The 22,888-nt window shown below is 45.8% G+C and overlaps 3 protein-coding genes across 3 annotated transcripts in view; all 3 read right to left on the bottom strand.

The window, feature by feature from the left end:
- Nucleotides 1-5,379, bottom strand: part of SDAD1 (SDA1 domain containing 1) — a 34,335-nt gene extending 28,956 nt beyond the window's left edge. Inside the window, exons 1-6 of the mRNA XM_090032033.1 lie at nt 5,213-5,379; nt 3,699-3,803; nt 2,674-2,772; nt 2,085-2,195; nt 266-337; nt 69-169 (exon numbers count right to left, since the gene is read on the bottom strand). Coding sequence (XP_089888159.1) covers nt 69-169; nt 266-337; nt 2,085-2,195; nt 2,674-2,772; nt 3,699-3,803; nt 5,213-5,302 — 578 coding nt within the window. The 5' untranslated portion in view covers nt 5,303-5,379. The remainder of the gene's footprint in view (nt 1-68; nt 170-265; nt 338-2,084; nt 2,196-2,673; nt 2,773-3,698; nt 3,804-5,212) is intronic.
- Nucleotides 5,380-8,114: 2,735 nt separating this feature from the next.
- LOC149871037 (C-X-C motif chemokine 11-6-like) lies at nt 8,115-10,923 on the bottom strand. Its single transcript, XM_090034808.1, has 4 exons — nt 10,810-10,923; nt 9,997-10,102; nt 9,605-9,694; nt 8,115-8,357 (listed from the first exon to the last, which is right to left on the bottom strand). The coding sequence occupies exons 1-4, from the start codon at nt 10,868-10,870 to the stop codon at nt 8,315-8,317; spliced, it is 300 nt and encodes a 99-aa protein (XP_089890934.1). The 5' UTR covers nt 10,871-10,923; the 3' UTR covers nt 8,115-8,314.
- A 3,937-nt stretch (nt 10,924-14,860) lies between these two features.
- LOC149871036 (C-X-C motif chemokine 10-like) lies at nt 14,861-18,065 on the bottom strand. Its single transcript, XM_090034807.1, has 4 exons — nt 17,943-18,065; nt 16,570-16,696; nt 16,177-16,266; nt 14,861-15,439 (listed from the first exon to the last, which is right to left on the bottom strand). Exons 1-4 carry the CDS (start codon nt 18,001-18,003, stop codon nt 15,415-15,417), a joined length of 303 nt encoding a protein of 100 aa, XP_089890933.1. The 5' UTR covers nt 18,004-18,065; the 3' UTR covers nt 14,861-15,414.
- Nucleotides 18,066-22,888: the final 4,823 nt, after the last annotated feature.

The raw sequence follows: 22,888 nt of genomic DNA, 5'->3' as shown, positions 1-22,888 counted from the left end.
ACTGAAATTGCTATGTTCGACATGGGCTATTCCAGTGTAACCAGGAATCTGTTTGGGTTTAAACTCACCAAATATTCCTTTTGTACAGTTCAGTCATCACATCCAGAGATATCTTGGCTGCTGTGGGATTGCTGTCTCTCAGCATAGTGTACATGAAGTTCTGCAGCACCTTAAGAACAAATTGGGGAAACATCTTTTTAAGTTAATTTTTTCACAGTATATAAAAGGGTTCATCTGAAATGAGCATGAAAGCCAGTATACTTACTGTATTCACTTTATTGTTTTTGTGTTTAGCGTTTATATTCTTGATGTCCGTTACAATGTGAGTATACAGAGTCTGTAAGCAAAAAGGGAATAACCATAAAGTAGTATGTGAATATGAAATATCTGCATCTGGGAGACCACAGTGTTAATTCTCTATAGCCTGGTAAGTACTACAAGACAAGAGACCTAATAATTTTTGCAAAAGGAAGCTCTATTAAAAACCAGTGGTGGGGGTAGGGGGAGGGATGTACTTAATTTTATACATGGCATGATGCCCACTGACTTCAAGGGGGATATTTAAGCATTTAAGTATTCAAGTCTTAAGAGAATGGAGGCTACGTGGAACTGAAAAATATAAAATGAAGTTGCAATAAAAAGTTCTTCTTAAAATTGATACCTCTTCTGCAAATTAAGATAAATTTTGATGATCTGTTGTAGTAAGTTTGGTTTCAGTTGATCTGCTTTTTCTCCAAAAAACAGGCATTTAACATGTTTAATAGTTAGTAGCCCTTTTTCATTCATAACTCAAAACTTCAAGTTTATCTACCACACCTGAACAGAAAAGGCATCATAAGATAAGACTGCCTGTCTTATCAATTCCAGAACTTTTTTCATAAGTTATTAAGAACTTTTTAACTTATACTCAAGGCGTTTCCATATGCCACTGTCCCCCCACCCCCGTAATCAGATGCAATTTTTTTCTTAAATGAACGTGAATACATTTATTTGTTGCTTAGCTAAGAGCATAGCACATTTCCATTAAATCAACCTCATTCAAGCCCAAGCAGAGTTATAATCATTTGGGCACAATGAAGTCAATGAGACTTGCACAACTACTTCCAGGGACCAATACATTACCCTCAATAAAAAAAAACAAAACCAAGTATTCTATGCAAACACTGTCTCATGCTACTCTCTCTCACATTTCACATCTTGAAAACTGACCCTCTTGTATTATGTAAAATTTCCCTCACTGGAAGTTCTCAAGAAGAGGCTGATCAGGTATCTGACTGGGATGGTTTAGGACAGGGGTGTCAAAATCATCCGGCCAAATTCATGGTTCTACTCCCCCAGCATACCTGATCTGGCAAGTGATCCAGCTGATCTGGGTTGTGTGCTGTGTGTAGCTCAGGTGCTACACTGGATGGAGCGGGCACCGTATGCGGGATGCTTCTCAGGGCAGGTGCTACAGGTGGTGCAGTCTGGCCAGGATGGCTGCTGCATACAAAACAGATGTTGCTACCCAGCCAGACTGTGATGCCTGCCCATCAACTTGAGAATCGGCACTGCATGTAGCATGGGTCCCAGTCCAGCTGAAGCAACTGCCAGATCAGGTATGCTGGGGGAGGAGAAGGAGTCTGCAGATAGCGAGGTTCTGCAGGCCAGATTGGGCCCATGGGCCCAATGTTTAAAAAAAGTAGGTCCCTCATCTATACAGGAGGTTTGACTAGGTGGCTTTCAAGTCTCTGCCAAACCTATTATTTTAACTAAAGTGTCCATCTTCACAATACCGGCCAGAAGCACATCAGGCTGCCAAAGCTCAAAAGGAAGAACAGTACTATAAATCTCCCACATTAAATTAGATGCTTAAACAAACAGTTCCATGTTTATGTTTTCTAATGAAGTGCAGTATGTAAGGATCAAAGTGTGTCATCTTCAGTGCCTAAGCAAGCAGAATGAAAGTAAATGTACATATTTAGCTAACAGGAAAATAAAAACAGGTCTCTCATACTGGTTCATTACTTGCCCTTTTTTCTTATGAAGCAGGAAAAACACTAAGGGCACAAGAACAGGAAAACATTTCTTATTTTACGTCTCACTTTCCGCAGAAGTTTATCATGGCAGCGCAGTAGTTCAAAGAAGAGTTCCAGAAGACTTGTAGGGTTTATTAGATTCTTGTTTCGTAATAAAATCAAAGCTTTGCAAAATGTCTGCAAGACAGAGGCAACAATAAGAAATACAATTCCAATAATCTCCAAAATGTAAACATAATAATTTCTTATGCATCTCTAAAAGCAAATCACTAGTCTTGCTGAGACACGTGTGCACACTTAACTTTACACTTTCAAAATAAGTAGTTCCATGGAAGTGTGTATATAAATCTTCTCACTATGGAGGGAGGAGGGAACCCCACGATGGACTACTGAAGCTGACAGTTACCATCTGTATAGCAGCACTAAAATCCAGAGTACCACTTCTCTATCAACTAGAACATATCTGCCTTGATTTCTGGCTGCTCAGTCTGAGACATCTTAAAGGGACCCGATTTTCAGAGAGCTGGACACTAGAAGATGGATACACCCAAAATTAATAGTACTTTTGCAAAATATTTTGGATTACACTTAAAATAAAAAAGCCTTGATAGAATGTCTTCAAGGACCCTATCAGTTCTATAAATATCAGACTTACCATTCGAAGATCTGCATCCAAGATTGTGTGGTGGTAGGAAAGCAGCTCTTTCAGTTGCTGTGGAAAGTCCGTAAGATACTCTGGGTAGCAGTGGCCTACCTGTTTTTAAAAAAAGACTTTACTGAAGTCTCTATCATAAACAGTAGCTATATAATGATGATATAAAAGTTCAAACTATTCGAAGTCATCTGGTAAAACCTTTACCCTAAATAAGATCATTATCAACTGAATACAAATAGCTCAAACAACAAGAAATAGAGGGCAACTAATTTTGTTTTATTTTCATTTCAGCTCCTTAATGTTGTTTCTTTGGGGTACTAATTAAAATGCTGAAATTTTAAAAGGGGTAAATATGCTATTTAAAAATTGCACCACATATTTGACAGACAGACTTACTTACATTCCAGTTAACAGACTACAATGTTCCTACCGCATTTCTCACAGATGTGTTGTTTTTCAAATGGGACATTTTGGGAAATAGTAAAGCTAAACGGTCCATGTTTTTCAAATAAGGCCCTAAACAGCCTCAGCCCGACTTACCTAAAAGACCATCTTCCTTATACCTCGTTGCAATGCCTCACATGAGCCGGGAGCAACCTCTTGCAAGTACCATCAGTACCCCAAGTCCACTCTGAGGAAATGCATGGGAGGCCATTCTCACCAGTTACTCCTCAGCTCTGGAACTCTCTCCCTAGAGGCCTGCCAGATCCTGAGCCTGGACATCTTTTAGAAGCACCACAGTACCTTCCTGTTTGGGCAAGCACTTGGCAAACAAAGCTAGACTGAGGTATTGTTTAGGAGGACTTGATTTTACATGGATATTCTAGTTCCCTTTTAAGTTGTTTTGTTCTCATCACACTCTTGTTTTGTAAGTTATTCTGCCCTCTTATTGTGAGCCACCCAGAGCTTTTGTTGGGAAGGGCAGCATCGTTATTTTCTTTATTTATTTATCTTATCCAGGGTAAAGGTTCTGGAGGTCTCTTTTAATAATCTAATACGTTTTTTCCAGGATTACTGCATCTTACCTGTGCCAAAAACATCACCAATTCAGCCAGCTCCTTATTGGGCTTATTGGGTTGAAGTTTGAAAATCTCCACATTGGACTGGTAGTGATGATACTGCTGAAGAAACTAAAAATGACAGCATTTCACTGTTAGCTGCCATTACTCCAAAAGACAGATTCTCAAATAGCAAAACAGATTTGAGGCCCCCATATCTCACCGTCTGAAAACAGAGCAAAACTCCCCAGGTTTCAGTGGTATAGGATCCTACGCTTAGGGCACTATTACAGGCAAAAAAGGAAATGGCTACAGTAAACATTTATAGTGAATGACTTCCCTCCTGTGAAAATAGGCATCTTTTGATAACTACCCAATGCCAGCTTAAGATCTGATCTACATGACATGGCAGGACTCCCTTACAGCAATATTATTATTTTGGATACTGCTTCTTGAAAATGTTCTTTAGACAATCAAGACAGCTCTGCAGCTCAACAGCTAGCCATAGAGGAGATAGGAAATCAAGGAAACACTTTTAGACCTACTTGCCACATTTACTCTGCAGTGGTTCTTAACCTTTTTAGCTTCAAGGCATCGCTGAGAAAATACCAGCAATTTGTTTTAATTAATTTTTGGCTAATAAAAAAAAAAAAAAGAGCGAAAGTGAGAGCGAGCAAGCACAATTCTGTTGCAAAAAATTCAGAAAACCCACAAAAGGTCAAAGAATGTTAAAAATAATGTATTCCTATTTGAAACCTCTGGTTTTATGCTGCAAGTCGTGTTTGGACCCCTAGCAGTGCTAACATTGCATAGCACTTTGCATCACCCATTCAGAGGCTCTCTCTGGCTTAATGCCAGAGATCAAATACAGCTGCCTCACCCAAATTTTGGTGTTAAACACAACTATTGCATTAAAGCAGTCCTTACATTCAGTCATGCTGTCCAGTAAGCACACTGCAGTATGTAGGCCAGCAGAGCAACCCTCTTTGACACCAAAAGTATTAAATGACTGAAGGAATGTAGTAGCTGTTAAAGCTCAGGGAAACTATCTCAAAGTGAAAAATGAAAAAAGACGGATGCCATCTGGATACAGTTATCTCCACTACAATGGCAGTAGGTCTTCACCAAAAATCCCTTATTTTTACTCTAACACGTCATTGAGGACCACGGAAAAAAAGTACCGCATGTTTCAGCTTGGATGTGAACTAGTCGAGGTGGAGAGAAGCGACTTGTTTTCAGTGAGGCACTCCACCATAAAATCCTTCCTGTTTATTCACTAAATAACTTTTCTGCAAAAGAATAACTGTTCTACTGTAAAGACCCAACCGGGGGGGGGGGGGGGGGGGGGGGGGGGGGCTCGGGCTCTCAAGTCATCCCCAGCCTTGGGGAAGCAGGAGACGGGACAAGATATACGTTATATTGCTTGCGTTTAAAACACAAAGACCACAACAAATGCCCGTTGCGTCTCCCTTATCCGCCAGGGCAGCCAGGGAGGGGGTGATACGAGCCCGCGGTGCGGCGCCGAGCACCCGCTCTCTCACCTCCTCAGTATAGGCAGTCGGGTCCCGCTTGATCAGGTTCTGCAGCTGTGGCAAATTACTGGGAAGTTTGTTGCCGTGGCGGCCAGACATGGTAGCAGGACAAGGCACGCTGCTGCCCGCCGGTTCCACGAGTCAGAGCCCCGCCCAGCGCAACCACGTGGGCCTCCCCCGGGCGCCGCCATCTTGGCTTGACAAGTACGGGAGCTGCGCTGGGACAAGCTTGCTCCAGAAGCAACCCCTGGGCGTAGGCTTGGTATCTGGGTTATGAATGCGGAGTGGAGCGCTCAGTCAGGCAGAGGGCTGGGCAGGTGCGTTAGCACCAGCGACTGTGTTTAGTGGGACGTGCATAACATAGCTTAGCACTTAGCTGTGTGCAGACTCCAATCTATAAATAGGAATTCAAGGCCAAGAAGACGGGCTTTGCTCTACGCTGGTTAAGTTTTCTGGGTGGATGTGCTTGGGTCACAAAGCTGGGATGCAGCAGGGTCTACAAGGCCTCCCCTGTGCTGTCAGATCAGTGCAGCTCAACCTGAGGGTCTGCAGGAGTCAGGCCTGGGGTATCGTCCTTGAGGTGCCTCAGTTGTGCCAGGCATCCAGGTTGTAGCGGTATTGGCGTAGAGCAAGGGTGGACAAAATGCGGCTCGGGGTCCAGATGCAGCCAGCCAGGCCATTCTGTCCAGCCTGTGGGGCCCCTAAAATTTTTAGAAAATTAATATTAATCTGCCCTGGGCTGCCTGTCATGTGGCCCTTGATGGCTTGCCAAAACTCAATAAGCGGCCCTGTGCCTGAAATAATTGCCTGCCCTTGGTCTAGAGGAAAAGGCAGTGGTGACGCATAGGAGGTGCATGGAGGTGCGCATGCACCCCTGATCAGGCATGCTAGCCTTTTAAGCAATGGGCAGGTGGGAGTGCCAGTGCCTCCCCTGCAAGTGCCAGCAGATCACTGCAGCCATTCCCAGAAGTGGCCACAGCCACTCCTGGAGCAGCTGCAGTGATCAGCCACCACAATCAACTGGGCAGTGAGATCTGCTGCTGGGGACACCCCTTCCCCCCCGCCCCCCGGTAGCCAGACTGGTCGCAGGGGGCCACATGCCCCACCGACTAAGGAGGCACCAGTCAACCATGAGAAAAGGCAATCAGGACTTATAATAAAGATGATATGTTTGATTAAACCAACAAGATTTTTACAAGAAAATGTCTTTCAGGCACAAACACCCTTTATCAGGCATTGGAGAAAGGAGTGTAGAACTTCTCCTGGGTAGAAATGAAAGTTCATATTTCATAGGATTTCACAGAGGAGTCACTAGATGGAAAACTCCTTTGAGCAATCAGTTCATAGCTGGTATGAAGCCTCTCACCTCCTGTGAGGATCTGTGATGATGCAAATTACCTTGAAACAAAGCACGGAGGCGGAAAAGGATCTGGGGGTCGTCACTGACTCCAAGATGAACATGGGCCGGCAGTGTGGAGAGGCAGTTAGGAAGGCCAACCGCACCTTGGCATGCATCCACAGATGCATCTCGAGCAGGTCCAAAGAGGTGATCCTCCCCCTCTATGCGGCACTGGTCAGGCCGCAGCTGGAGTACTGCGTCCAGTTCTGGGCGCCACACTTCAAGAGGGATGTGGACAGCATGGAGAGGGTCCAGAGGAGGGCCACTCGCATGATCAGGGGACAGCAGGGCAGGCCCTATGAGGAGAGGCTATGGGACCAGAACCTATGAGGAGAGGCTATGGGACCAGAACCTGTTCAGCCTCCAAAAGAGAAGGCTGAGGGGCGATCTAGTGGCCTGTTATAAACTAGTCAGAGGGGATCAGCAGGAATTGGGGGAGTCACTGTTTCCCCGAGCACCGCCAGGAGTGACCAGGAATAATGGTCACAAGCTGGCAGAGGGTCGGTTTAGGTTAGATATCAGGAGGCGCTACTTCACGGTCAGGGCAGCTAGGATCTGGAACCAGCTTCCAAGAGAAGTGGTGCTGGCTCCTACCCTGGGGGTGTTTAAGAGCAGGTTAGATGAACATCTTGCTGGGGTCATTTGACCCCAGTACTCTTTCCTGCCATGGCAGGGGGTCGGACTAGATGATCTGCTCAGGTCCCTTCTGACCCTAGAAACTATGAAACTATGAAAGGCAGGAGCAGGATCTCAGGTGGTCATAGTTGCTTCCTGCCTGGGAACATGAAGATCCCATTTTTAAAAAAAAATTGGCTAAAATTCAGTATCTTCCATGTGTCAGGTATCCAGGTTGTAGCTGTATCTGTCTAGAGGAAAAGGCAATCAGGACTTGTAGTAGAGATGATAAATTTTATTAGACCAACAAGATTTTTGCAAAATCACTTTCCTTCCCTGCTTCACCAGACCCAGACTAATTCACCTTTGATTAAGCTATGATACCTATTTCCTCCTGCAGATATGTCACTGGGGAGAGAGGAAAGAGAGAATAGATGTGTGTGGGAGGTGCCAGATACCTCCTGCATCTTGAAAGCCATCTTTGAGATTCAATGGATTGGAAATTGGTCCAAACTGTTCTAGGTAATTAGAATCTGCCTGTGGTTGGGGTTTTAAGGGTTGTATTTCTATCATTAGAAATGGATTGAAAGATTATTCATATGAATTCTCAAATCCAGTTACTAATAACATACTGTACTAGAAAAAGGAATGAAATTTTGGCCAACACAGTACAGAGGAAAAACAATGCAAGCATCTGTCATAGTTTTCAGTGCTTTTAATTCACTTTTACTGATCTGGATTTACAAGGAGAATGAAGTAGCACAGAGTATTAGTGAAGGCAATTCAATTCCACCAGTGTTTTATACTGCTTTTTAATAGACAGTCATGTACATTAAAAATAAAGTTTGCATGTAGGTTAAACACAGAGCATTGTTGCTTTGATATGATAAGATGTGTATAATGTTATTAAGAAAGCCTATGGACAAGTTTTTCACTTACCTCTTAATTACAATTGCATGTAACATTATATAGATTAAAATGAATCAAGATGTGTATTTAATAATTAAGGCAACTAATTTTAAAATAAAGATTGCTTTGGGAAGTATGTGTCAAATTAACTGAAACCTTCTAACAGTGCTAGTCCATCGGCATGTCTCTCACTGAAGAATTGCCCACTTATTGGGAAGTTTTTCTAGGAACCTGTCAAAATAAACACAGCAGGAAACTTATTGTTGGAGTACCATCTATTTCTTCCATGGTTTCTTCTATACTTTTCCCTTTCCTGTAACCAGCTCTACACAGTTTCACTCCACCGCATTCTCTCCAGATTTATTCTAGTAAAATCAAAACCAGGGCCAATGCAATAATTTCTTGTTTTGCAGAGAAGTAGTAAATATGCTAATAACCAGATTCTGTCCCTGTGACCCAGATTAGTAATTTATTCTGTGACTAGTCAAAAGTGTTACTCCAAAGATGCAAGTGTGGTGCTTATTAACAGCATTCCTGTATAACCTGTGACACATCTGGTCATCCTCAATGAATTGCTGAAAACCAAATGGGCAATACAGGGTAAAACAAATATTCCTTAGTTCAGTAAAACAAAGTTCAGTGCTGAGACTGAGATCATCAACACACTATTTGAGCTAATTTGGTTTTCCTTGCAGCTCTGAAACAAAGCCAGACATTTGACCCACTTTCCTGTGAGAAGCACCGTGCAGATATGAAATGAGGTATTCCGTGTTCTCCAGATCCCTATGACTGGGCTCCAGGCACTATGATACAGTGGATCAATTACAATGAACAATTAATGCGAAGCAATAAACTCTGAAGCAGCTGAAGCCAGAATAAACTGCTCCCAGATGCAGCATCTATATGTGCTCCCAGGACAGCAGCAATTTGAGCAAGGGCAGTGTAAGGAGTATAGGGAGTCAGCCCTGGGCTCTGGGTAGTGCCGGTGGGCAGTGGAGGGGCTGCCTGGGGCACAAGAGTGCAGAACCTGCAAAGCTGTATGGCTAGTTAGCAGGCAGGAGACTGGCCTCCAGCTGGCTGGGCTGACTGGGCACAATTTATGCCTGCAGTCACCAGCAACGTGTGCGTTTCACCACAGTTAGTTACTCTGCCATAATATAGTATTGTCAGGGACAGTACTAATTTATGGTGGAGTTAATTAATTTACTGTGCCCCAATACCAGCACACGTGTAGATGGTGATGCTTTATTGCGGATCTAATTAGTCTAATCCTCAGTAAAGTGCATGTGTAGATGCATCCTATGGGGTAAAAAACAGGTTCTGCAGATTCTGTGAGCAGTGGTTTAGCCATAAACTAGCCAAGAACAATGATCTTTGGCAAAAAAAAAAAAATCTATTGAGCCTGGAAAGGGATCTTATTTATACCTTATTGATACACAGAAGCAGAATATTTCCTTTTTCGCTTAAGTCAGTCCTACCTTTTCTTGATGAGGTTCTGCACAATCTTCTTCACCAACTTGGAATCAGGGTTCAGACATTTTTGCAGTCCAGAGCCCTTCAGTGTAGCACTGAAAGAAAAAAAAATAGACTTAATTCTCCCTACTCATTCAAAGAGAAGGTCACCATCATCTTTGTATCTATGCTTAGCTTTTGATCAGCAGAGTCTGATCCTGTGGTGACTTGAGTGTTCAGTGGATTACCAGAGTGCATTAGCAAGGAACATAAATAGACAAACTGTGATAAACTCTATCTACCCTATGTATCTATAGTGTATACCTTGCACAGCAGAATGCCAGTATTTTCCCAAACCCCACATTTTCTGCCATTACAACAAGTAGACTGTGGAGGGAGCCATAGCATCCTTACTCACATGATCTCGATGTTTTCACAGGATGGACTCTTAGGGTACATATCTAGTTTTTGTAAAAATTTGAGGTGAACAAAGTCAGAACCTTTAGTTGTGCACAGGCATCGTCCTAAAAGAAACAGGCCCAAGATAGAGAGATCAGAAGCATATCATCCCACTGAGGTTAGAGCACAAAATATATTTAGGGTGTAAGAAAAGAGATGAAAAAGCTCTGCCTCACTCTGAGCCAACATAAAATGTATTTAGCATTGTTCCCTTACACCTTAGCACAGTGCCACATTAAAAACAGCTGTCTTCTGCCTTGTTCCTGTTGTTGGTTTGCACTAAGCCCTTCTAGACCACTTTTTTCGGGAGATGATGGCCACCCCTGTGTTGTCAGGCTGGTCTGAAAGTCCCACTGGTGTAGGGACGGGAGTGAATGAGAAAAGCAGCAGGTAGGGTAACTGTTATTGCTTCCCAAGAAGCCACTGAAAGCCTGGGAGACACCCTGCTGACTTCAGTGTGCTGTGGAACCCAGGACTTAAAACGGGATGGACACAAAGGTGATGGTCTGCAGCTGCTTCCATGCCCCTTCAATACAGGGCCAGGCCTGGGCAGAAATCCATACCTGCCTGCACCTTGCATTCAAGCTGCCCATCTTGAAAGTCACAGTACAAGCAATGTGAACCAAAGCGGTGAGCAGCAGCACAACACAACCACTCCTTGGCTTTTTGCCACTTGTGCATTCCAAGCACACATCTTCTACAGAGCTTTGCCAAGTTATCACATTGAGTTTTATGACTCAAACAGAGTCTATTCTGTACCTCTCCCTCTTACCTTGGATTTCACCAGCGAGCAGCAGCACAGAGCAGAGGACAACAGCAAAGGTTTTGTCCATGGCAATGAGAACAAAGGTTCCTCAGTATTGTTCTTGAACATGTGAGTGAAGCTGGAAAGTGGCTATAGGAAAATCTTTCCCAGTGTATATTTATACTCTAAAACCTTTTCCCTCCTTAGTGCTGATTGGTCTGAGTTATTGCCTTGACAGCTAAAATTATCTGGGACTATCCAGTTTCTGGGAAAGTCCTGATCATCACCAGACCTGAGGAATTCTTTTGTATGTTTTGATTGTTCCCTTTTCATTGAAATGGCTCTTTTCTCATAAGGCTATGTTTTACTTTCAGTGCACTGAAAGAAGCAAGTAGCCAGCACTAATACATATAAGGAGCTGCTCTGCTTTGGGGACTTCACAGAAGAAACTTAAACGGGGAATTCTGGAAGTCAAAGTATATAACTATAGTTGTGAGGGAAGGAGGTAGGAAGTGGAGGTGTGTTCTCTCAAATGTGCATACTCAAGGTTCCCTGCTTCCTATGTGTCTCCCAGGAATTTTGCTCAGAAACATGGATCAAAATTTTATGTATAAATTGCATATGACAGCATATTTAGTCTTTGTCTTCATGTTTAAAACCCAAGAGCTGTCCCATCTTACTAGTAAGCTCTCAGGACTTCTTTGTTCACCAAGACAGCATTTGTGTTTGCTTAGGTTCTCTCCTCTCCTCTGCTGGATCCACCTGTCAGTGTGAGACTCCCACAGAGCCATGGGGAAGAGGGTATTACAATAAATGATGTAAGTTAACAATAAATGCCAACGACCAATGCCAAGTTTGAAGTAACTTCTAGCCTCTTTGAAACAGAAAATTGGATTTCAAGATGTACATCTAAGTGTTAATTTCTTTTAGCATAAAAATAACAATGGAAAATCCAACTTCTGGTAGTCCAGAAGTATTAGATGCAGCTCAGGCTTCATTCTGGGAAGTAGTCTACTGAATAGGTGTATCACTTCCAAATGTCAGTCTGAGATATGTTTGGTGCTTCAGCACTTTATCATCACCCAGAGATTACAGTAGCAGAGGCACCAACCAGTTGTAACCTATGTGATGTGTAACGTAATGCATTGTATGCACTGGAAATGTGAGATGAATGTGTAACAGAAGGAAGCAGCCCTGAGGAGTCCTGTTGGCTGTGACCCTGGACTACAAATCTCAGAGGCACTGGGAAGCAGGAAGAGGAAGTGATGAGCAATCATGCAGAGTTCTGTTGCTGTGATGCTGGACTACAAATCCTGGAGAACTTGGGGAAGCAGGAAAAGGAAGCGAACACACAGTCCAGGCTGACTACATGCTAGGGAGCCCAGGTTGGATGGAGAGAGGAGAACTGAGAATGAATGGAGCGAGAGGCAAGCCCCTGCACCACACAGATGAACCATAGATTGATTGCATGTGGCTCCTGACCTAGAGACCTATACAGAGTGACTCTGGACTAAAGGAGGGTTCTTAGGAAAACCTCCAGAGGTGGGGGAAGGAGCTTTATGTGCTGAATATATGCATTCCAGTGGTAATGACTTGGACCTGTTTACTTGACCTTTAACCGAATGTTGTTATACTGCGAATGCCTATTTACCTGTATTTGTCCTTCCTCTTTGGCTTGTTGGTCTGTGACCCTAATCCCTAGCACTTTCTATATAAAAGTGAGAAGACCCCTTGTTGGTTGTAGTGATCATGCCTGACATTGCAGGGGTTTGTTACACTGTTGGAAATGACACTTAAAGACTCACCTGCTATATTTGCATTGAACAGCTCTGCAGAGCCAGATGGGGGAATCAACTTCTAACTCCCTCTTCACAGGCCCCTGGCCTCAGATCAGGTTGGATGTGCACAGGTGCCCAGGGACCATGCTAAGTTATCTAGGTGGCCTCTGCCACAGGTGGCCACCGGCTAAGCCTTCCATCCCTGCTCCCTCCGACGGGGCAGACAGCCTGTTTGGTGCTTATCACCGGCAGCCTGCCTTACCAATCTCCCTGCAGGGAAGGCCAGGCCAGGCTGGCTCCTGGCAGCAGCTGCCACTACTCCAAACCAACTCCCCCCCTTCTCCTCCTGCAGGCCAGGCAGTTTGCTTCCATGGTGCCAGGCCCAAGGTTAGGATGTGAAGGTCTCCCACCTGGCTGGGACACATTGCTGGTGATGCCCTCCCCTGGTGGGCCTTTCCAGAGAGGCAGTGTGGACCAGGGTCCACACTGCATGTGGTCTGCACCCCAAGTGTGCCCCTGCTGAGAGTGCCCCTATCTGCACCCCAAGTGTGCCAGGCTGTTTGAGCACAGGAAGGGAAGCCCGACCCACTATGCCCCACTGCTGCTGATCACCATGGTGCCCCAGTTGCAACTGAGAACCTAGCATGGGACCCTGAGCTTTGACAGCAACCCAGACAAGCCCACGCTTCCCCACAAAGTATGCCACCATCTGGAGGGGTATCTGTCTGTGCTATGAGTGCCTGATCCCTGCAGCCAAGGAGGAGATCACTGGTGCCATTAATGAGTTTCTCTGCATGTGACAGGCCACTGCCTGCCTAGTTCAGAGGACACTGGCTACTCAGTAAAGTTCTGGACTTTTTCCCACCTCCCTGTGTGTGGGAGGGAACACTAGGGGCAGGGGTGAAGTTGGCCAAGCAGGGTGGGGAGGGGGCCAGAGGCAGGAAGGGTAGGGGGGCACCTTCTGAATGGGGCCCCTGCCTCCAGGTGTGCAGCCCAGGGCAGGTGGGAGAGCTGGTGCACGTGCCCCCTTTCCCCCAGCCCTTGTCCCTGTGTGGGGCTTATTGGATGGGCATGGCAGGCTGTTCCAGCAGCCCAAGTCTGTCCCTGAAGGTGGCAATATGCAGCTGAAGGTGGTGTCCTGGAGCACAAAGGCATGGCGATTGGCTTCCTAGGCAGTGGCTCCCTCTGGGGAGGAGCTGGAGCTGTTCATGGCTAGTGACATCCCTGGCCTGTCCTCCTCACTGAGGCTGTGCGCCCGGAGTCAGCAGGGCACTGAGGGTGGGGAGTGCACTGAGACCTGCACCTGGTGGGGCCCTTGTCTGCAGAACTGCTTGACACTCCTGGGCTCTGGTGGAGGCTCTGACATGCTGCCTGTGCTGCTGTGCACCACATGGCTGCGTCCAGGGTCCCTAAGGACCAGGATGTGGAACAGCTGCTGCATAAAGGGAATGATCCCACAGGCAGCGCCAGACTGGTGGTTATGGTCTGTGACATGGACCCATTGGGTCCACAGGGCCTGGATCTTTATGCGGCACTGCCGCACAGACTGGGCTGCCATGGTGTCATATATCTGGGTGTTTGAGCAGACGGGCAAACTGGATCTGCATCTTGGTGTCATCCCACAGTGCAATAAGGTTGGCAGTCTCTCCCTCTGACCAGTTAGGGCCCTTGGACACTGTGTGTGGCATTGGTGAGGCCACCATCATGGGTGCTTTGAAAGACTTCGGGGGCTCAGCAAGAGACTCCAGGTACCACTGGGGTTTGGCATGTGTCTATAGCAGAGGTGCCTGGGAGGCAGCCAGGTGGTGGGGCAGGCCTTGGGGGCCAGAGCCAGGGGTTGGTGGGCCTTCTGTGGCCAGCACACCCCTAAGACCCAATGCCCAGGGGCTGGCAGTAGCTGGCACAAACCCAGGGGCCAGGCTAGGGGTCTAAAGGCCAGGCTGGGACAGGCAACAGGAGGCAGCAAGAGAAACTGCCAGCCTCATGGCTCAGTACTTACTGCATAATTAGTTTAATACATGCTTTTACAGGTACTAGCTAACTGTGCAGTAAACTAATTTAAATGTTGTGCATGTGTAGATGGTGATGCTTTACTGTGCAGTAGACTAATCTGCTGTGCAGTAAAGCTTCTCATGTAGATGAACCCAAGTTAAGTCACTTCAGTTCTGCAAGTTCATTAGCTTACATTTGGCAAATGCTCATACCCATTTATGGCCCACAGGAAATATTTATACATTGGTTAAATAAATAGCCTCATCATTTTTTATTTAATATTTATTTATTATAAAAGACATCTTTTATTTTATTAACAGACCACACATACAACCATTTCTACTTTATGTACATTACTATAGCATGAAACAATATATACATCAAAGAATTAAGTCAATTTCTCTTAACATAACAACTACTTTTGGAGCCTTGTGTCCATAAGGACCACTCAGCATAAGTTCAGTAGGAACAGCATTAGGAATTATAATGATAACTGGAAAATCCAACTTCTGCTAGTCCAGGAAGTATTTGCTGATCAAGGAAGCAGAAACCATCTGAGTATTTACACTTTTAACCATGAGCTGAGCCCCTTGACCAAAGTCAGTACAAGCTGCTCTCTTTGTTACCGAGGATTAAGTGCATCACTATATTTGACTGAGGTATGCTTGGTGTTTCAGCACTGTCATCACTCACAGGTTACATTAGCTGAGGCATGAGTTAGTGTTGAAGATCACAGTTAAAGTCTCAGCTGCAGCATCAAAGTGTTCTGTACAGTTGGATAGAAGATGCTTGCAGAAAACACCCTGAATCTCTGTGACATTTCTAGTTCATTGAGATATCTCTTGCTGGTGCATCATCTATCTTACAGGGCGCTGCCACGTTTAGACCTGTCAGAATAAACACAATTGAATGTTATCATTGGAGCAGGGTTTGCTTCTTTTAAGATTACATCCATCAGAGGACTGCTTTTCTTCCCCCTTCCTGATGCTGCTGAAAGAGACATCAGAACCCAGCTCATCACATGTGGCCTTGCCACTCTGGGCAGAGCAGAGCAGAGCAGAGCAGAGCAGAGAGTTAAATGCAGAGGACAAGGTTCTGCTATTAACATACTTTTCAGCTCCTTACTCCAAATACTCTCAATATCACCATGAGACTGTGGGTGTAGCACAACTTGGCCCTTAACCCTTGTATATCTCATAATGGCTACTCCTGAGAATGTACCAAGGTCTAGACGAGGGATGCAGAATGAGGTGAAAATGCCCCCTGCCCCCACAATCCATTAGACCCTGTGTTTTGTTCTGAGATACAGATTCTGGTCTTCCCTACAGGGCTGACTCAAACTCTGGCATTTGACCTGCTCCCCTAGGAGGCATACCATGCAGAGATGGCATGGGGTATTCAGTGTGTTTTCCAGGTACATGCCAGGTTGTTCTTGGCAAGGGAGCACACTGAGGAGTTATGAGGAGGTTTCTGTGGCTACTGTGGACAGTGATTTAGCTGTGGGCTGTGCCACTTCAATGACCAAGAGACTCTATTGTGTCTGGAGAGGGACTTGTTGATGTGTAAGAATGAGGCAATCCCCAAGCTCTCAGGGTATTTCCTTGCAGACTGAGCTCAAACCTACTTGTTCTTGATGAGGTTTTTCACGGTTTTCTGCACCCATTTGGAATCCGGGTTCAGGCACCTTTGCTGTTTAGAGTCCTTAAGTGTGGCACTGAAAGGAACGAAGGAAGGAGAATTAATATTTCAGGGAAAAAGTGCCATCATCCTTGTATCTCTCATCAGATTTTGATCATCAGAAGTCTGAGACTACGGTGACTGTAATTTGACAGTTATCATAAAGGGGGAAAAAGATAAGCACAGGTCACCCAGGGAAGCTCTGACTACCTGGCATGTTTATAGAGCACTGAGCACAGCTGTGTGCCAGTGTTTTACCAGATTTTGCATTTTCTGCCACTGTCAGAAGCAACCTCTCTGGTGGGGAAAGTGCTAGCTGAGCAATAGAAGTGTTACTCACATGATCTCAAGGCGCTCACAGGAAGAGCTCTTTGGAAACACTTCTAGCTTTGCCAAGGATTTTGCTGGAAGAAAGTCAGAACCTTTCGCTGTGCACAGGCATCGTCCTCTTCCAGCGTTTGGAGCTCCTAGTGGAAATAAGACAGAGAGATCAGTACAAGGTCAGACCCAGAGATGAAAGATCTAAAATGTATTTATGATGGAATGAGAAGGGACCTATACATGTGCAGCGAGGCTTCGCTGACCTAATTAATTGAGTCTGCTGGATTGTAGTAATTATTGTGCCCTAGCATACTCCAGGGTCACATGTATCAGTGTCCCCATGCTGAAAAACAGTGGTGGGGTGTTTTAACTAAAGCTCATTTTAAGAGCTTTAGTTAAAGTGTCCCCCCCACACACCATTTTTCAGCATAGGGACACTGATACATGTGACATTCCTCCCCACTTCTGTCCCTACTCCTGGAGCACATGTCTAAATGTCCTGAATGATTGAAAACTCTCTGCTTCACTTCAGGGCTGACACGTAATGTGTCCTGTGTTGCTAGCTTGGGACCACTTAGGTTACCACACTGTCATGATAATGACAGTGCTACCTTATTCCTGTTAGTTGGTTTGCGCAAAACCCTTCTGAGCCACTTCCTTTGAGAGATCATGGACTTGTGTTGCCAGCCTTGTCTGCAAGTCAGCGGGCCTGATTCTGTTTGGGAGTCTTTGGGGAGTCACCCCAAAGTTAAGGTCTGGAATCATAAAATCACTGAGTCGGAAGGGACCTAGACAGATCATCTAGTCCAACCCCCGTGCCATGGGCAGGAAGGAGCACTGGCGGTGGCAGGGGTCATAAGACCCCAGCCAGGTGCATATCCAGTCTCCTCTTGAAGATAGGGATACCCACTCGTGTAAAATGGATGGGAGTGAACAAGCAGGGCAAACAGTTGGGGCAACCATTATTGCATCTCAACAAGCCTCTGAAAGCCTTGACTTCCATGTTCTGTGGAACAGGCCTTCACTATGCTTCTCTAGAGCTTAAAACAGGACACAGAAGGTGATGGGCTGCAGCTGCTTCCACACCCCTACAATACAGGGTCAGGCATGGGCAGAAATCCATACCTGCCTACACCTGCTCCTCTTTGAGACAGCCACAACTAAGCTGCCCATCCTGGATTTATGATGGCAGGATTATACTGGGCTTAGACCTGCATGTCACAGCACAAACCAAAGTGCTGAGCAGTAACAGCAGCACAACCCAACCTCTCCAGCCATGACCCTTCTGGGTGCATTCCAAGCAGGCATCGTCTACAAAGCATTCCCAGGTTATCACACCTTCGGTTTTGTGACTCAAGCAAAAACAGTCTATTCTGCACCCCTCCCTCTTACCTTGGATTTCAGCCACAAGCAGCAGCACGGAGCAGAGGACAACAGCAACCGTTCTGTCCATGGCGATGAGAGCAAAGGTTCCTCAGTATTGTTCTTGAATATCTGAGAGAAGCTGGGAAGTGGCTTAGGGAAAGTGTTTCCCAGTGTATATTTATACTCTAAAACCTTTTCCCTCCTTGGTGCCGATTGGTCTGAATTCTTGCTGTGTCAGCTAAGACACGCCAATCCAAGGCTGTGCTTCCTGTGCAGGGGAAGTCCCAGCAGCAAAGTTCTGTCTTTGCCTGTTTCACTGCAAATGCTGATTTCCCAGAAGGAAGCAGGTTTCGTTTTCAGTGAGTGTTAGGAAGTATTTATCTTACATATCATGTATGAGCAAGAAGCCAACTGCTTTTGCTCTTTTGCAGGAAAAAAAACAATACAGGGGGAATTCCTGAAGTAAAAGCCCCCCCAAATCAATATTGTTGGATGAGAGAGAGAGAGAGATGAGGGAGCTGTTATCTCAGTTCTTTTCTGCCAGTGTAAATGTCCCTGGCTTTTGTATGTCACTTAGACATCTTCCTCAGAAACAAGCCAGAAAGCTTTCTGCACTTAACATTAGTCCTCTGGGTATTTTCAGATACCCTAGCATCCCAAAGCAGGACAATGCTTCTGATCCACATGCCCTCTAAACTGAAGATACTGTTTCAGAGACCAAAATGATACCCATGACATGTTGTCTAAAAGCAAATCTTAATCAACTTCTCAGACTGAAATGGAAAGGTTTTGCATATTTAATGAGAATGTCTGTGATAATAACACATTTGTAACTTTATATTTTAGGTGCTTTTACAGCGTTGGTTTGAACTTGAGGGGCCCAGTTGTTATTGGTTAGTCATGTCATCCTCAGGATTGGGGATGACATGGCTGAGCCCCATTTTCTTTGCTCCCTTCCCCATCCTTGAGGTGTTTTGGGGGACTGTTTCCTTTCCTGAACTCCCTCAATGAATTGCTTCTTCAGGAGTCCAAGGCAGTGTTGCTCCCTAAACAGCCCTGTCACATATGGCAGATGTGCCTTGCTTGAGTGACTGAAAGTGAAACTTACATGTCTCCTTCTCAGAAATCAGGAGATTCAATGAAATAGGAACAAGTAGCACAGAGGAAAAAAATTCCACAGTTATTATCTACTGGGGCTTTCCCTCACACATCATACAATGCCCAGACTGTTTAGCTGGCAAAATGGTATTTTCATGGATCCCACTATCTAGACAAGTGTGAATTACAGCTGTGAAATCTGGTATATCACAGTTGTTTGTGTTGTATTTTTTCACACCAAGTAAGAGCCACCTGGGCTCAGTGGGGCTCACTTAACAGTGAATACTAAATGCAGGTCCCACCTGTAGATACAAATTGCTCCTCTACCAGAAATTAGAAACATAACAAGACAGTGAGAGCCACTGGAGGGGCCAAATACTTTTTAAAGGTAGTAACAGGCATGTGTCTGTCTTGCGAGACAAGTAAATTATGCCCAGTGAGATGCTCATTGTAATCCTTGTTTGAAAGTTAAAGTGAAGCTGGAGTAACTTCTCCAGGCTGCAAAATCCTGGGCACAGAATGGACTGAGCTGCCCACACACCAGTGCCCCCCCCCTTCCCGCCCAGCCTTGCTGCTTTAATCCAAAGGACATGATAGATGCCAATATGTTTGGAACCAGATTGGCTGCAGGAGCTGCCTGAGATACTATTCAGTTCCTACACACTGTATATTTCTCTCCCTTTGCTGTAAAAGCACCTAAAATATAAAGTTATAAATGTGTTATTATCACAGCCATTTTCATTAAATAAGCAAAACCTTTCAATTTCAGTCTGAGAAGTTGATTAAGATTTGCTTTTAGACAACATGCCATGGGTATCATTGTGATCTCTGAAACACTATCTTCGGTTTAGAGGGCATGTGTATCAGGAGCATTGTCCTGCTTTGGAGTGTTAGGGTATCTTACAGTAGAAAAAGGGGACACAAAGTTCATGGGCATGGTTACCAGTCACTGGGTGGAGCTGTCCTCATTCTCATTAAGTGTCAGTGGCACAGAGCATCACGCAGAATACATGCTTAAGACCTAGTTTCTTTGTATCCTCCATGATATCAGTTTGGTGCTACACTTATCCAACAAGGCAAAAAAGCCGGGTCTGAAGGGTATGAGCTAAGGCCCTATAGCAGAATTTCCCATTGCAGTCCATTATACCTGTATTCCACAAGGGGACACATCTACACAAGATGCTTATTGTTGAATTGCCTACTCGGTTCTCCAGTACAGCATCACTGGTTTACACATGTGGAGCTATTAGGTTGGAGCAGTGATGACATATAGGGGGTGCACAGGGGTGCATGTGCATGCCCTGAGAGTGCCAATGCACCCCCTGTCAGGCCATGCTCCCTGTTTAGCCAGCAGGCAGGGGGGAAGGCAGGAGCACTAGTGCCCACCCAGCACTGGCTGGGGAGTGGGGCCACCAGCAAAAGTGGCCACACTGCTTCTGGAAATGGCAGTGGGACCCCCCACTCCCTCAGCCAGTGAGATCAGCCGCCAGGGGATTTCCCCTCGGTTGCTGACTGGTGTGAGGGGCGGCATGTGCCCCCCTGACTCAAGAGGCACCAGTCATCCATGCGTTGGAGTAAACTAATTAGCTCCACTGTAAGTTAGTACTGCCAGATACAAGTACTATCCTATGGCAGTTATTTACTCTGCTGCAATGCATGTGTAGATGCTGACGGGGGCTGGCTGGGGCAGGAGGGTGCTTCAGGGGCTGGCTGTTGGCTAGCGCCATACTCAAGCACCCTTGTGCCCTAGCCAGCCCCTCTGCAGCATGTTGAACCGAGTCGGAGAAGTGCCAAGCTGGCAGACTGACCCCCAGGGCTCCCTGCCACCTGGGGCTGCACCACCCTGGCTCAATGTGCTGCAGTTCCAGGCACACATGTAAATGTTGTACCTGGGATCAATAAACTGGCACAAACTGTGCTAAAGTTTATTGTGTCTCATTAATATTCACATGTAAACAGGCCCAGCATGTCCTACATTAACTTCTCTTTTGATCCTTAGTTTCATCAGAGTGCTCTTTTCAACCCGCCAAGTTCTGTACAGGAGGACTGCAACTTTCTGAAAGACCGAGGAAAGTTAAGCACCTGCATCATAAATGAAAGGTAGCTGTTATAGTGCAGTCACAGGGCTCTGGCAGGAGCCATGTGGAGCCACCGGAGACCATGGAGCTGTGCGTACCCGCTGGTGCCCGAAATGTAGTAGCTGCTGCCAAGAATTTCTGGCATTACAAGCAGCCTAGTGTAGACAAGATCCATGTATTGTTGGCTTCATTGGGAATTTATCACATGTTTAACTTAAGTACTTTTGTGAATAAGAACACTTTTCTGAACAAGGGCTACATAGTGAAAGACCAGGGGTAGATATAACAAAGAGATTTAGGAGCAGTGGGGCAATTTGGATAATCAAAATAAACAGTGTCCACATCACACGAACTGTGTAGCAATTGTCATGAAATTAACTTGTTCGAAGGAGTAATCGGATTGGTTAGGTTCACTAAACTAGATTCAATTAGAATTAAAAGAAGCAATTTTTGTTCCCATACTGTCTACACAGTTGCTGTAACACTGTATCTGGGGAATTTATACTTTAATCATTTCCTTAGTAGAATGGCAAGCCGAACAGATAGCAGAGACCGGAAGGAGAAAAGGTCAAGGAAACTTCTTGCCATTAGTGCCAAATATCTGTGTAGGAAAAAGAGACGCTATATTATAAAATACATTCAAGTTAAATAGAAGCCAAGTTCTAAGTGTGGAATTAGTCCTGAGGGTTCCTTGTTTCATAGTTTCATAGTTTCTAGGGTCGGAAGGGACCTGAGTAGATCATCTAGTCCGACCCCCTGCCATGGCAGGAAATAATACTGGGGTCAAACAACCCCAGCAAGATGTTCATCCAACCTCCTCTTAAAGACCCCCAGGGTAGGAGCCAGCACCACTTCTCTCGGAAGTTGGTTCCAGATCCTAGCCACCCTGACTGTGAAGTAGTGCCTCCTGACATCTAGCCTAAATCTACCCTCTGCCAGCTTGTGACCGTTATTCCTGGTCACTCCTGGCAGTGCTCAGGGGAACAGGGACTTCCCCAATGTCTGCTGATCTCCGCTGACTAGTTTGTAACAGGCCACAAGATCCCCCCTCAGCCTTCTCTTCTGGAGGCTGAACAAGTTCAGGTCCTGTAGCCTCTCCTTGTAGGGCCTGCCCTGCTGCCCCCTCATCATGCGAGTGGCCTCCTCTGGACCCTCTCCATGTTGTCCACATCCCTCTTGAAGTGCGGCGCCCAGAACTGGATGCAGTACTCCAGCTGCGGTCTGACCAGTGCCGCATAGAGGGGGAGGATCACCTCCTTGGACCTGCTCGAGATGCATCTGTGGATGCATGACAAGGTGCGGTTGGCCTTCCTGACTGCCTCCTCACACTGCCGGCCCATGTTCATCTTGGAGTCGATGATGACTCCAAGATCCTTTTCCGTCTCTGTACTGACAAGAAGGGAGTTCCCCAGCCTGTAGGTATGCTGCCAGTTCTTCCTCCCCGGGTGCATCACTTCGCACTTGTCGGTGTTGAATCCCATCCTACTCTCATCCGCCCACCCCTGTAGCCTGTCTAGGCCCGATTGGAGCCTATTCCTCCCTTCTAGCATGCCCGCATCCCCCCCACATCTTAGTGTCATCAGCAAATTTGAACAGGGTGCTTTTTACCCCCTTGTCCAAGTCACTGATGAAGATGTTGAACAGTGTGGGCCCGAGGACCGAGCCCTGGGGGACCCCACTGCCAACATCCCTCCAGGTTGAAAATAACCCATCCACCACCACCCTCTGGGTGCGGCCCTCCAGCCAGTCCGCGACCCAATTGACTGTGTGGGCGTCGACACCACAGTCCCCCAGTTT

The sequence above is a fragment of the Crocodylus siamensis genome, chromosome 2, assembly GCF_052110815.1.
Source record: "Crocodylus siamensis isolate JL-2025a chromosome 2, ASM5211081v1, whole genome shotgun sequence".
Lineage (NCBI taxonomy): Eukaryota > Metazoa > Chordata > Crocodylia > Crocodylidae > Crocodylus > Crocodylus siamensis.
The sequence above is the reverse complement of the archived record's forward strand: the minus strand, read 5'-3'. Positions and strand labels throughout refer to the sequence as shown.